Source organism: Salvelinus namaycush, chromosome 4, assembly GCF_016432855.1.
Source record: "Salvelinus namaycush isolate Seneca chromosome 4, SaNama_1.0, whole genome shotgun sequence".
NCBI lineage: Eukaryota > Metazoa > Chordata > Actinopteri > Salmoniformes > Salmonidae > Salvelinus > Salvelinus namaycush.
The window spans coordinates 70,724,096-70,737,791 of NC_052310.1; the positions used below are offsets into that span (position 1 = coordinate 70,724,096).

Consider the following 13,696-nt stretch of genomic DNA (forward strand, 5'->3'; position numbering starts at 1 on the left):
AACACAGAAGCTCGCTCATCTGTTGGGAAGTCGGGAGGGTAACTAAAAAGCGGAGCCAAGTAGCAAGCAAGATACTTTTTTTATTTAGCGCCCTTGTAAGTCAACTCCATAGGAGAAAGGGACCGCAACTTTTGAAAGTCGTTCATTGTACTATTGTTTATCTTCTCCGTAGCTAATGGTAACTCGGTTATATTTTAGGGACACTATTTGGTCTCGCTGCACCACAGAAATATAATTGGGTTGCTGCTGGCAGGCTTTCACAAGTAGCGTAACGTTTTCCTCGGCTACTGTTAGCCCGCTAGCTGGCGAGAAGAGAGGGGTACAAGAAAATGGAGTTGGACGATGGAGTTCTTTACCAGGACGACTCTGGCAGTTCGGCGATGATGTCTGAACGGGTTTCGGGTCTGGCGAGCTCAATTTACCTAGAGTTTGAACGGTTGATCTGTCAGTACGACGAGGACGTTGTGAAAGAACTCATGCCGCTCGTCGTCGCAGTGTTGGAGAACTTGGACGCGGTGTTCGCGGACAACCAGGAGCACGAAGTCGAGTTGGAGCTTCTGAAAGAGGACAACGAACAACTTGTTACCCAGTATGAACGGGAGAAATCGCTCAGAAAATCTACAGAAGAGGTGGGTTTGAGTCCTCGACTGTCAAAGAGGGAAAAGAACAAGAGCTCGTTGATGGAAAAGCTTTTTATGCTTCCAACTGCTAGACCACTAAAGTTAGCTTTGACAGTTCAAGCACAAGTAATAATCCACAACAAGCAGCACATACATACATACATACATACATACATACATACTGTACAAAATACTGTAGCTAGTAAGTTTTCCAATTTGAGATAACTTGCAGCTAGCAGTGCATGTTTCTTAGGAGAACTTGCGAACCGTTTGCTAGCTATATATACGCTTGTTTGTTCGCTAGCTTTAATCCCCTAATATGCTAGCATGCATGCAAACTATGGCAATGTTGGTAGCCTGTAGGCTAACCTTAAAGCTATAGCAGTCTGAAGCTAGGAAGATAATGTCATCTGGCTGCAACAGATGATACATATGACTCATTTAGCACTGTTGCAAATATTATGGCAGGTGACACATTACTGTACTTCAATAATTTACACTATACAAATGCAGCTCCACCCAAGGAGAATTACATGTTTCTCAAATAATGGGTCAGGACGGAGTGGTGGGTCTCGGCTGACTCCTTTTAGGTCACAAAGCAGGGTTGCCAGGTCTAGCAAAAATGTGTTGCCCAATGACCCCTCAAACGGCTCACATTTTCTGCAACATAAGACTGGTATCATTTAACCAAACAAACCCTTTTTCGATAATGCTATGAGCGAATTAGGAATTAATATCGATGTAACGACGTAGACTAAGAAGCAAAATGTGGTTTTCCTTTAAAATAATAATTACATTGAGTTTAAGAATGTCAGAAGAGAAAATATAATTTGTCCATATTAGATCATTTTCCATCAATGGATGTCGATTAACTTGTTTTGACTTATATGATTAAGCAATAAGGCCCGAGGAGGTGTGGTATTTGGCCAATATACCACTGCTGAGGACTGTTCTTAGGACACAGCCCTTAGCCCTGGTATATTGGCCATATACCACAAACCACTGCCTTATTGCTATTATAAACTGGTTACCAACGTAATTAAAACAGTAAAGGTCATTTTTTGTCATACTTGTGGTACATGGTCTGATATACCATAGCGTTCAACCAATCAGCATTCAGGGCTCAAACTACCCAGTTTATAATTGTAAATACATCCAGTTTGCATGTACATAACTATAGATACATCCGACAGGAGAGTTTGAGTGATAAAAGTTGGACAGACATAAAAAATGAATCTTTGGCGATTTTTCTGGCAATTGTGCTGTTACGTGCCAGATGTTAAGACGACAAACCGTTATAAATTGCCTATTTGCGAGTGATGCATTTCAATAGGCATAGGCTGGCTACTGACTAAAATCTGAGTTAATAATTGCAATTCAACTTTTGCCATGGTTTGCTGAGCTAGATGCAGGTAGCCTATGGCCACTGATGTCCCAGTATCTAATTTTAGGGAAATGTCCACAATGAAACTGACATTAACTGTGGAGAATGATATATTTGCGATAGAGCTTTGACCATGATTACAATTGATTACTTCCAATTGAATTAAACATGGCCATTTAATAATATCATAATAACACAAGGCTACAACAACAAACTGAAGTTATAAGCTATTTATTAAATCTGTTTGCCAATTCTGGTAGTTACACAAGTGGCACAAATTGATTTTCAATGACTCCAGTGATATTGTAATTTCAACATTTATCGTATAAAATTGTAGGCTACAGTACATTAATAGCCTACTTGATGGCCAACAGATGAAAAACTATCATTCTCCGTATTTAATGTCAGTTTTTGAACGTTTTTCCCCATAACAGAAGCACGTAACATAACTTCCATTTCAAATTTTACTCTTGCAGGACTCAAGACCCAAGAACTGAGCATGCATAAAACCCTATGCTTGATATGGTTTTCCATAATAAATGTTGAAATTAGAATGCAGTTTATTTATACCACCTCTGAGCGAATTTATCTAAAGTGCTCTAGTGCGCCTAAAGTCGTTTTCCAGTGCTTTGTTGCCGTTATATCAGTTCTTACGCTTTAATATGTTTTATGGAAAAATATTTGGAAGTAAGTGTCTCCACAATGACCAATGTAAATAGCCTACCTACAACTGGTAAGAAGTTGCCATGACTTGTGCGAATGCTGCTCTTTCTCCGTGAATCAGTCTGCAGCAGTCTCAACCAGTGCTCTCAACACTCACTCAGTAACAGTGCCTGATAGTCAGCAGCATCAGGTTATATATATATTTTTTAAGAGAAATGCAATGGCGGCCGCAATTTAGAAGTATCCCAAAAACCCGCAACCCACAACATCGTTTTGAAAGTAGCCCAATTTCGCAAGGGAACCGCATACATGGCAATCTTGGCTGTAAGTATGGCTAGGTTCAAGCGTTCTGGCTAGAGTCAATTATCTGGTTGACTTGCTACTCTTTTTCCCTTTCATACACAAACCAAAATCCCACAAATTTACTATGCCCAATTTTTATACAAGCATTTTTTGTATATCTGAAAGTGATAATGTGTAAAAACCATGGAAAATGAAGAGCCACCTATACCCAATTCAGACAGAAGACGTGTTACATTATGTGTAAAAAAAAATATATAAAAATAATTATATATATATATATATATATATATATATATATATAGAGCATTGTTTATGACCCCATTTTCAAGCAGCCCCTTATTTATCACTTTGTTGCAGGTATAGCAAGATGGCGCTGAAAGATAGGGCAGGGATTATTTTTGCTCCATGAACAACTTTGCAGTATTTCGTTTTTTTATGTGTTATTTCTTACATTACTAGCTCAAATGTTTTGTGTTATTACATACAACCGTAAATAACTTTTGGATATCAGAGCGGCGGTAACTCACCAGCAGTACGACCAGGAATACGACTTTCCCGAATTGGATCCTTTGTTTGTACCCCCCAGGGCAATTGAACTTATTCCAGAGGCTGCTCCAAAACACCGCTGGCGGAGAAGAGGTATTCGTAGTGGACTCCTAGTCCGACTCAGGAGGCGCGCACACCACCCACTGCTTCCGAGTATATTACTCGCTAATGTTCAGTCTCTGGATAATAAAGTTGACGAGCTCAGGGCGAGGATTTCCTTCCAGAGAGACATCAGGGATTGTAACATATTCTGTTGAGAGCATCCTGTCGGGCTGTATCACCGTCTAGGACGGCAACTGCACCGCAGGGCTCTCCAGAGGGTGGTGCGGTCTGCCCAACGCATCACCGGGGGCAAACTACCTGCCCTCCAGGACACCTGCAGCACCTGATGTCACAGGAAGGCCAGAAAGATCATCAAGGACAACAACCACCCGACCAACTGACTTTTCACCCACGCTACCATCCAGAAGGCAAGGTCAGTACAGGTGCATCAAAGCTGGGACCGAGAGACTGAAAAAAGGAGTTTATCTCAAGGCCATCAGACTGTTAAATAGCCATCACTTGGACCTAAGAGGCTGCTGCCCTATATACATCAACTTGAAATCAAATTTTATTTGTCACATACACATGGTTAGCAGATGTTAATGCGAGTGTAGCGAAATGCTTGTGCTTCTAGTTCCGACAATGCACTAATAACCAACGAGTAATCTAACCTAACAATTTCACAACAACTACCTTATACACACAAGTGTAAAGGAATGAAGAATATGTACATAAAAATATATGAATGAGTGATGGTACAGAACGGCATAGGCAAGATGCAGTAGATGGTATCGAGTCTGTATATACATATGAGATGAGTAATGTAGGGTATGTAAACATATAAAAGTGGCATTGTTTAAAGTGGCTAGTGATACATGTATTACATCAAGATGCAGTAGATGGTAGAGTACAGTATATACATATGATATGAGTAATGTAGCGTATGTAAACATATAAAAGTGGCATTGTTTAAAGTGGCTAGTGATACATTTTTTTCATACATTTTTACATTGTTAGTGGCCGGAGTTGAGTCAGTATGTTGGCAGCAGCCACTCAATGTTAGTGGTGGCTGTTTAACAGTCTGATGGCCTTGAGATAGAAGCTGTTTTTCAGTCTCTCGGTCCCTGCTTTGATGCACCTGTACTGACATCACCTTCTGGATGATAGCGGGGTGAACAGGCAGTGGCTCGTGTGGTTGTTGTCCTTGATGATCTTTATGGCCTTCCTGTGACATCGGGCGGTGTAAGTGTCATTGAGGGCAGGTAGTTTGCCCCCGGTGATGCGTTGTGCAGACCTCACTACCCTCTGGAGAGCCTTACGGTTGTGGGCGGAGCAGTTGGCGTACCAGGTGGTGATACAGCCCGACAGGATGCTCTCGATTGTGCATCTGTAAAAGTTTGAGTGTTTTTGGTGACAAGCCAAATTTCTTCAGCCTCCTGAGGTTGAAGAGGCGCTGCTGCGCCTTCTTCACCACGCTGTCTGTGTGGGTGGACCAATTCAGTTTGTCTGTGATGTGTACGCCGAGGAACTTAAAACTTACTACCCTCTCCACTACTGTCCCGTCGATGTGGATAGGGGGGTGCTCCCTCTGTTGTTTCCTGAAGTCCACGATCATCTCCTTTGTTTTGTTGATGTTGAGTGTGAGGTTATTTTCCTGACACCACACTCCGAGGTCCCTCACCTCCTCCCTGTAGGCTGTCTCGTCGTCGTTGGTAATGAAGCCTACCACTGTAGTGTCGTCTGCAAACTTGATGATTGTGTTGGAGGCGTGCATGGCCACGCAGTCGTGGGTGAACAGGGAGTACAGGAGAGGGCTCAGAACGCACCCTTGTGGGGCCCCAGTGTTGAGGATCAGCGGAGTGGAGATGTTGTTACCTACCCTCACCACCTGGGGGCGGCCCGTCAGGAAGTCCAGTACCCAGTTGCACAGGTCGCTCACCGAATCAGCGTATTCATCAATGTTGTTGTTTGACGCAATGCGGAACATATCCCAGTCCACGTGATCGAAGCAATCTAGAAGCGTGGAATCAGATTGGTCGGACCAGCATTGAACAGACCTGAGCGCGGGAGCTTCCTGTTTTAGTTTCTGTCTATAGGCTGGAAGCAACAAAATGGAGTCGTGGTCAGCTTTTCCGAAGGGAGGGCGGGGGAGTTAGGATAACAATGATCCAGGGTTTTACCAGCCCTGGTTGCACAATCGATATGCTTATAGAATTTAGGGAGTCTTGTTTTCAGATTGGCCTTGTTAAAATCCCCAGCTACAATGAATGCAGCCTCAGGATATGTGGTTTCCAGTTTACATAGAGTCAAATGAAGTTCGTTCAGGGCCATCGATGTGTCTGCTTGGGGGGGAATATATGCGGCTGTGATTATAATCGAAGAGGGTGGCCACTTTAATAATTGGAACACTAGTCACTTTAATAATGTTTACATATTTTGCACTACTCATATGTGTATATACTGTATTATATTCTACTGTATTTTAGTCTATGCCGCTTCGACGTTGCTCGTCCAAATATTTATATATTCTTAATTCCTTTACTTTAAATGTGTGTGTATTGTTGGGAAATTGTTAGATATTACTGCACTGTTGGTGCTAGAAACACAAGCATTTCTGCTAAACATGTGTATGCGACCAATAAAATTTGATTTTGATTTATACATACCCACTGATATGTATAAAAAGGTGCAACTGGCAAATTGGGAGTTGGTGGGGGGTGTTAAACAATGGGGTCTGTTTGCATTTCAAATTAGGGAAGTGTTCATTGGTTCTCTGCTTTCTGCAGGTAAACTTTTCACACAGACCTGATACCTGTATTTTGGTTATAGGGTCTGTGAAAATGCAGGAATCATGAATAGGTCTTTAGGTGGCATTTCATTTCCATTTATTTGACCCACTATGCCTTTCAGATATATGAAAAGGCTGGTATAAAAAGCAGGCATGGTCATTTATTGGGATTTAGGAGTCCTGTGTGTCTCAGTTGGTAGAGCATGGCGCTTGCAACGCCAGGGTTGTGGGTTCAATTCCCACTGGGGACCAGTATGAAAATATTTGGATAAGAGCGTCTGCAAATGACAAACCTTTTTATATGTATGTGTACCTGTCTGAAGGTTGGACACACCTACTCATTTAAGGGTTTTTCTTTATTTTTACTATTTTCTACATTGTAGAATAGTGAAGACATCAACTAGGAAATTACACATGGAATCATGTAGTAACCAAAAAAATGTTAAACAAATCTAAATATATTTAAATTTCTTCAAAGTAGCCACCCTTTGCCTTGATGACAGCTTTGCACACTCCTGGTATTCTCTCAACCAGGTTAACAGTCCTGAAGGAGTTCTCACATACGCTGAGCACTTGTTGGCTGATTTTCCTTCACTCTGCGGTCAAACTCATCCCAAACCATCTCAATTTGGTTGAGGTCGAGTGATTGTGGAGGCCAGGTCATCTGATGCAGCACTTCATCACTCTAATTATTGGTCAAATAGCCCTTACACAGCCTGAATGATGCTGAGACTCAGATTCTTCACTTTAAAATGTATGCCAAACCAAAATCTTTATTTTCACAGACACTGTAACCAAAATACCCATATTGGGTCTGTGTGAACGGTTCTCTGCATTTTGCAGGTAAACTCATGAACACTTCCATTTAACACCTCCTACCTGCTAGAAAGTGGTAAATAAGGGTCTGTTTGAAATGGGGTCATATAAACCTTGCCTTATATATGTTGACAGGTAATATAGTAATTGACAGGTAATATATTCCCCTTAGGTGGAGCTCCATTTGTATGGTGTAAATTACTGAAGTACAGTAATGTTGTCACAACCATAATATTATGTGTAACCTTGTCATCAGCTGTTGCATCCAGATGATCCGCCTAGCTTCAGACTGCTCTCTTTCGCTCTATCCTGCTGCAACTGAACAGTTGTTTGTTTGTTCTGCCACCAACGCATTATGCAGTCTATCTACCAGACTACTCTCTTTCTGTCCCCCTGTTGCTCTCTCTCTCTCCCCCCTGGTTCTTTGCCTTTCACCCGTTAGGCTATCCATATGTTCTCTGTCTATCTATAATCATGCTGTTCTAGTGTGGTTGTATTTCACCCCCCCTAACCCCCCTCTGTGTCGTTGAACTCTCTTTATTCCCATAACTGCTGTTGTGGAAAATTCGATCCAAAGATTAAGGCAAAGACTATTCAATGATATAAGAGAATAATCTTTAACACAAGCAGCTACAAGGGGAGATCTATCTCTGATTTCACAGGGATGAACTCCAGAAAGAAATGGTTACATGTCCCTTATATAGTGGGAGGTGATAATACAATCATATTGTTTACACAACAGTTCTTTGAATAAAAGCAACTCTTCCAGAACACAATGGCCTTGTGTTAGGGTGCAGACATACCAGGAGTCTATGAAAAGCATAACAGCACAGAACATATCCCTTGAAGTTACAACAGCTCACCCTAAATTCTGCCACCACACCGCCAAAGTGAAAGCTCCTTTCCTCTCCTATAGGTGGGTTAATTTACAGATCAGGTGATCCTTGTTTAGCAGTTGACAGCAGCAATGCTGTAGACTTGACCTGTTTTTAAATGTGTTTTCCTTTCTCTGAGCATGGTTTAGGAGCCCTCTTTTGTAGTGTTGGTTATGGATTGTGTGTGGTGCTGTGCCCTTCAACTTCATTCACTATTAGTGTTAACTCCGACAACACCACTTAGACAACATTTGAAGGTCACAGTGTAATGTTCCAAATCTGCGACTTATCTCTCACTTTGTCTTGTCACGACATTCTCTGCCATTAGGCACCAGTACTGAGAGCTCTTGTAGTACACTGAGTATGTAGGCCTAGTTTTTATTAGACTTGTCATGATTTGCTAACTAGGTGGGTCTGGGCAGAGGAAGGTGTGTGTGTCCCTCCAGTCATTTGCTTTGCACTGCTCTTGACGTTCTCCTCAGAGCTGCAGTTCATGGGCATGTGGAATTACAACAAGAATCGAGACGGTTCGTAAGTAGTTAATAAACGGGAAATTACTTCATAAGCACTTTATAAACAAATAGAAAAAGCATGAGTCTAATGTTAAATTCTTTACCAGTGTGATGCCTAGGTGTTTACTTCGAGGTTGAAAACTGCGTCTGCTTAATTTGCTTTACATACAGGCCTGGCTAACTCAGTCATGTTGTTCGTTAGGCTCTAGAAAACCCATTCACATTCGCAGGACTGTAAAAACCCAGACACCTGCTAGGCTGTAAGTAGAGACATGATGGTTCTCAGTTAGTGAGCAACACTGCAGATGAACACCCCGGTCACACGTACTTCTACAACCCATTCAATACTATTGGGACTCAAGCAACAGACAGACCCAAACAGTCTCAGTAAGTTCAGTGTAGCACTGATCTCTCACAGAGCTGAACCCAGAGGAATTCTTACGAGATGGACTGTTACTCTTCACTACAGACGGAGAGAGGAAGAGAGCAGGGCCAGGCAGGAAATTCCTGGGAAAACAAGACTTCCTGAGTTCCTCTCTCCGGCCAGGATACTCCTGGGACACATTCCTCCAGACATCCTGAGGTCACGGACCGGTTCAGGATGATGATGTCAGAGGGTTATGTCATTTGTCAGACCCACAGCACACTCATGCCTTTATCACCATATCCCACTTGTCAGTTCACAGCGGTTATCAGGAGCGACTAAAAAAGCATGTCATTGAATTGGGGCTGGAAAACCGAGGTCGGGGCGAGTTTGCACTTATCCGAAGCGAACTTTCCAGGAGTCGTCTTTGTCCTACTAGTCAGTGGATGAGTGTGACGAATAGGTTTAGTCCAGCTGTGTCAGTTTCTCATAGGTTTATAGACATGTCAAACTAGGGCTGGGCGATATGGCAAATAAATTATCACGATATACACTACCATTCAAAGGTTTGGGGTCACTTAGAAGTGTACTTGTTTTTGAAAGAAAATCACTTTGTCCATTTAAAATAACATCAAATTGATAAGAAATACAGTGTAGACAATGTTAATGTTGTAAATGATTATTGTAGCTGGAAACGGCAGATAATTAAACATTTTTTTTTGAATATCTACATAGGCGTACAGAGTCCCATTATCAGCAACCATCACTCATGTCTTCCAATGGCATGTTGTATTAGCTAATCCAAGTTTATAATTTTAAAAGGCTAATTGATCATTAGAAAATTGCAAAACGGTTATGTTAGCACAGCTGAAAACGTGTTCTGATTAAAGAAGCAATAAAACTGGCCTTCTTTAGACTGGTTGAGTATCAAATCAAATCAAATTTATTTATATAGCCCTTCTTACATCAGCTGATATCTCAAAGTGCTGTACAGAAACCCAGCCTAAAACCTCAAACAGCAAGCAATGCAGGTGTAGAAGCACGGCTAGGAAAAACTCCCTAGAAAGGCCAAAACCTAGGAAGAAACCTAGAGAGGAACCAGGCTATGAGGGGTGGCCAGTCCTCTTCTGGCTGTGGCGGGTGGAGATTATAACATAAAATGGCCAAGATGTTCAAATGTTCATAAATGACCAGCATGGTCAAATAATAATAATCACAGTAGTTGTCGAGGGTGCAGCAAGTCAGCACCTCAGGAGTAAATGTCAGTTGGTTTTTCATAGCCGATCATTAAGAGTATCTCTACCGCTCCTGCTGTCTCTAGAGTTGAAAACAGCAGGTCTGGGACAGGTAGCACGTCCAGTGAACAGGTCAGGGTTCTATAGCCGCAGGCAGAACAGTTGAAACTGGAGCAGCAGCACGGCCAGGTGGACTGGGGACAGCAAGGAGTCATCATGCCAGGTAGTCCTGAGGCATGGTCCTAGGACTCAGGTCCTCCGAGAGAGAGAAAGAGAGAATTAGAGAGAGCATACTTAAATTCACACAGGACACCGGATAAGACAGGAGAAGTACTCCAGATATAACAAACTGACCCTAGCCCCCCGACACAAACTACTGCAGCATAAATACTGGAGGCTGAGACAGGAGGGGTCCGGAGACACTGTGGTCCCATCTGATGATACCCCCGGACAGGGCCAAACAGGAAGGATATAACCCCACCCACTTTGCCAAAGCACAGCCCCCACACCACTAGAGGGATATCTTCAACCACCAACTTACCATCCTGAGACAAGGCCGAGTATAGCCCACAAAAGATCTCCGACACGGCACAACCCAAGGGGGGGCGCCAACCCAGACAGGAAGATCATGTCAGTGACTCAACCCACTCAAGTGACGCACCCCTCCTAGGGACGGCATGAAAGAGCACCAGTAAGCCAGTGACTCAGCCCCTGTAATAGGGTTAGAGGCAGAGAATCCCAGTGGAGAGAGGGGAACCGGCCAGGCAGAGACAGCAAGGGCGGTTCGTTGCTCCAGAGACTTTCCGTTCACCTTCACACTCCTGGGCCAGACTACACTCAATCATATGACCCACTGAAGAGATGAGTCTTCAGTAAAGACTTAAAAGTTGAGACCGAGTCTGCGTCTCTCACATGGGTAGGCAGACCATTCCATAAAAATGGAGCTCTATAGGAGAAAGCCCTGCCTCCAGCTGTTTGCTTAGAAATTCTAGGGACAATTAGGAGGCCTGCGTCTTGTGATCGTAGTGTAGGTATGTACGGCAGGACCAAATCGGAAAGATAGGTAGGAGCAAGCCCATGTAATGCTTTGTAGGTTAGCAGTAAAACCTTGAAATCAGCCCTTGCCTTAACAGGAAACCAGTGTAGGGGAGGCTTGCACTGGAGTAATATGATAACATTTTTGGGTTCTAGTCAGGATTCTAGCAGCCGTATTTAGCACTAACTGAAGTTTATTTAGTGCTTTATCCGGGTAGCCGGAAAGTAGAGCATTGCAGTAGTCTAACCTAGAAGTAACAAAAGCATGGATAAATTTTTCTGCATCATTTTTGGACAGAAAGTTTCTGATTTTTGCAATGTTACGTAGATGGAAAAAAGCTGTCCTTGAAACAGTCTTGATATGTTCGTCAAAAGAGAGATCAGGGTCAAGAGTAACGCCGAGGTCCTTCACAGTTTTATTTGAGATGACTTTACAACCATCAAGATTAATTGTCAGATTCAACAGAAGATCTCTTTGTTTCTTGGGACCTAGAACAAGCATATCTGTTTTGTCCGAGTTTAAAAGTAGAAAGTTTGCAGCCATCCACTTCCTTTAGTCTGAAACACAGGTTTCTAGCGAGGGCAATTTTGGGGCTTCACCATGTTTCATTGAATTGTACAGCTGTGTGTCATCCGCATAACAGTGAAAGTTAACATTATGTTTTCGAATGACATCCCCAAGAGGTAAAATATATAGTGAAAACAGTAATGGTCCTAAAACGGAACCTTGAGGAACACCGGAATGTACAGTTCATTTGTCAGAGGACAAACCATTCACAGAGACAAACTGATATCTTTCCGACAGATAAGATCTAAGCCAGGCCAGAACTTGTCCGTGTAGACCAATTTGGGTTTCCAATCTCTCCAAAAGAATGTGGTGATCGATGGTATCAAAGGCAGCACTAAGGTCTAGGAGCACGAGGACAGATGCAGAGCCTCAGTCTGACGACATTAAAAGGTAATTTACCACCTTCAGAAGTGCAGTCTCAGTGCTATGATGGGGTCTAAAACCAGACTGAAGCATTTCGTATACATTGTCTTCAGGAAGGCAGTGAGTTGCTGCGCAACAGCTTTTTCTACAATTTTTGAGAGGAATGGAAGATTCGATATAGGCCGATAGGTTTTTTATATTTTCTGGGTCAAGGTTTGGCTTTTTCAAGAGAGGCTTTATTACTGCCACTTTTAGTGAGTTTGGTACACATCCGGTGGATAGAGAGCCGTTTATTATGTTCAACATAGGAGGGCCAAGCACAGGAAGCAGCTCTTTCAGTAGTTTAGTTGGAATAGGGTCCAGTATGCAGCTTGAAGGTTTAGAGGCCATGATTATTTTCATCATTGTGTCAAGAGATATAGTACTAAAACACTTAATTGTCTCTCTTGATCCTAGGTCCTGGCAGAGTTGTGCAGACTCAGGACAGCTGAGCTTTGGAGGAATACGCAGATTTAAAGAGGAGTCCGTAATTTGCTTTCTAATGATCATGATCTTTTCCTCAAAGAAGTTCATGAATGTATTACTGCTGAAGTGAAAGCCATCCTCACTTGGGGAATGCTGCTTTTTAGTTGGGTTTGCGACAGTATCAAAAATAAAATTCGGATTGTTCTTATTTTCCTCAATTAAGTTGGAAAAATAGGATGATCGAGCAGCAGTGAGGGCTCTTCGATACTGCACGGTACTGTCTTTCCAAGCTAGTCGGAAGACTTCCAGTTTGGTGTGGCGCCATTTCCATTCCAATTTTCTGGAAGCTTGCTTCAGAGCTCGGGTATTTTCTGTATACCAGGGAGCTAGTTTCTTATGACAAATGTTTTTAGGGGTGCAACTGCATCTAGGGTATTGCGCAAGGTGATAATTTATAGCACAACTTTTGATGCTCCTTGGTTTGGGTCTGAGCAGATTATTTGTTGCGATTGCAAACGTAATAAAATGGTGGTCCGATAGTCCAGGATTATGAGGAAAAACATTAAGATCTACAACATTTATTCCATGGGACAAAACTAGGTCCAGAGTATGACTGTGACAGTGAGTAGGTCCAGAGACATGTTGGACAAAACCCACTGAGTTGATGATGGCACCAAAAGCCTTTTGGAGTGGGTCTGTGGACTTTTCCAAGTAAATATTAAAATCACCAAAAATTTGAATATTATCTGCTATGACTACAAGGTCCGATAGGAATTCAGGGAACTCAGTGAGGAACGCTGTATATGGCCCAGGAGGCCTGTAAACAGTAGCTATAAAAAGTGATTGAGTAGGCTGCATAGTGTACCTATGATAAAAATTACAGACCTCTACATGCTTTGTAAGTTTGAAAACCTGCAAAATCGTCGGTGTATCAAATACTTGTTCTCCCCACTGTGTGTATATACACTGCTCAAAAAAATAAAGGGAACACTAAAATAACACATCCTAGATCTGAATGAATGAAACATTCTTATTAAATACTTTTTTCGTTACATAGTTGAATGTGCTGACTACAAAATCACACAAAAATTATCAATGGAAATCAAATTTATGGAGG

General features: G+C 42.3%; 1 protein-coding gene across 2 annotated transcripts in view; it reads left to right on the forward strand.

The window, feature by feature from the left end:
- Positions 1–29: 29 nt before the first annotated feature.
- LOC120046797 (C-Jun-amino-terminal kinase-interacting protein 4-like) overlaps positions 30–13,696 on the forward strand; it is a 58,392-nt gene continuing 44,725 nt past the window's right edge. For both annotated transcript variants that reach the window (XM_038992307.1, XM_038992308.1), the window contains exon 1: positions 30–629. In XM_038992307.1, the coding sequence (XP_038848235.1) occupies positions 330–629 (300 nt within the window). In that variant the 5' untranslated portion in view covers positions 30–329. The remainder of the gene's footprint in view (positions 630–13,696) is intronic.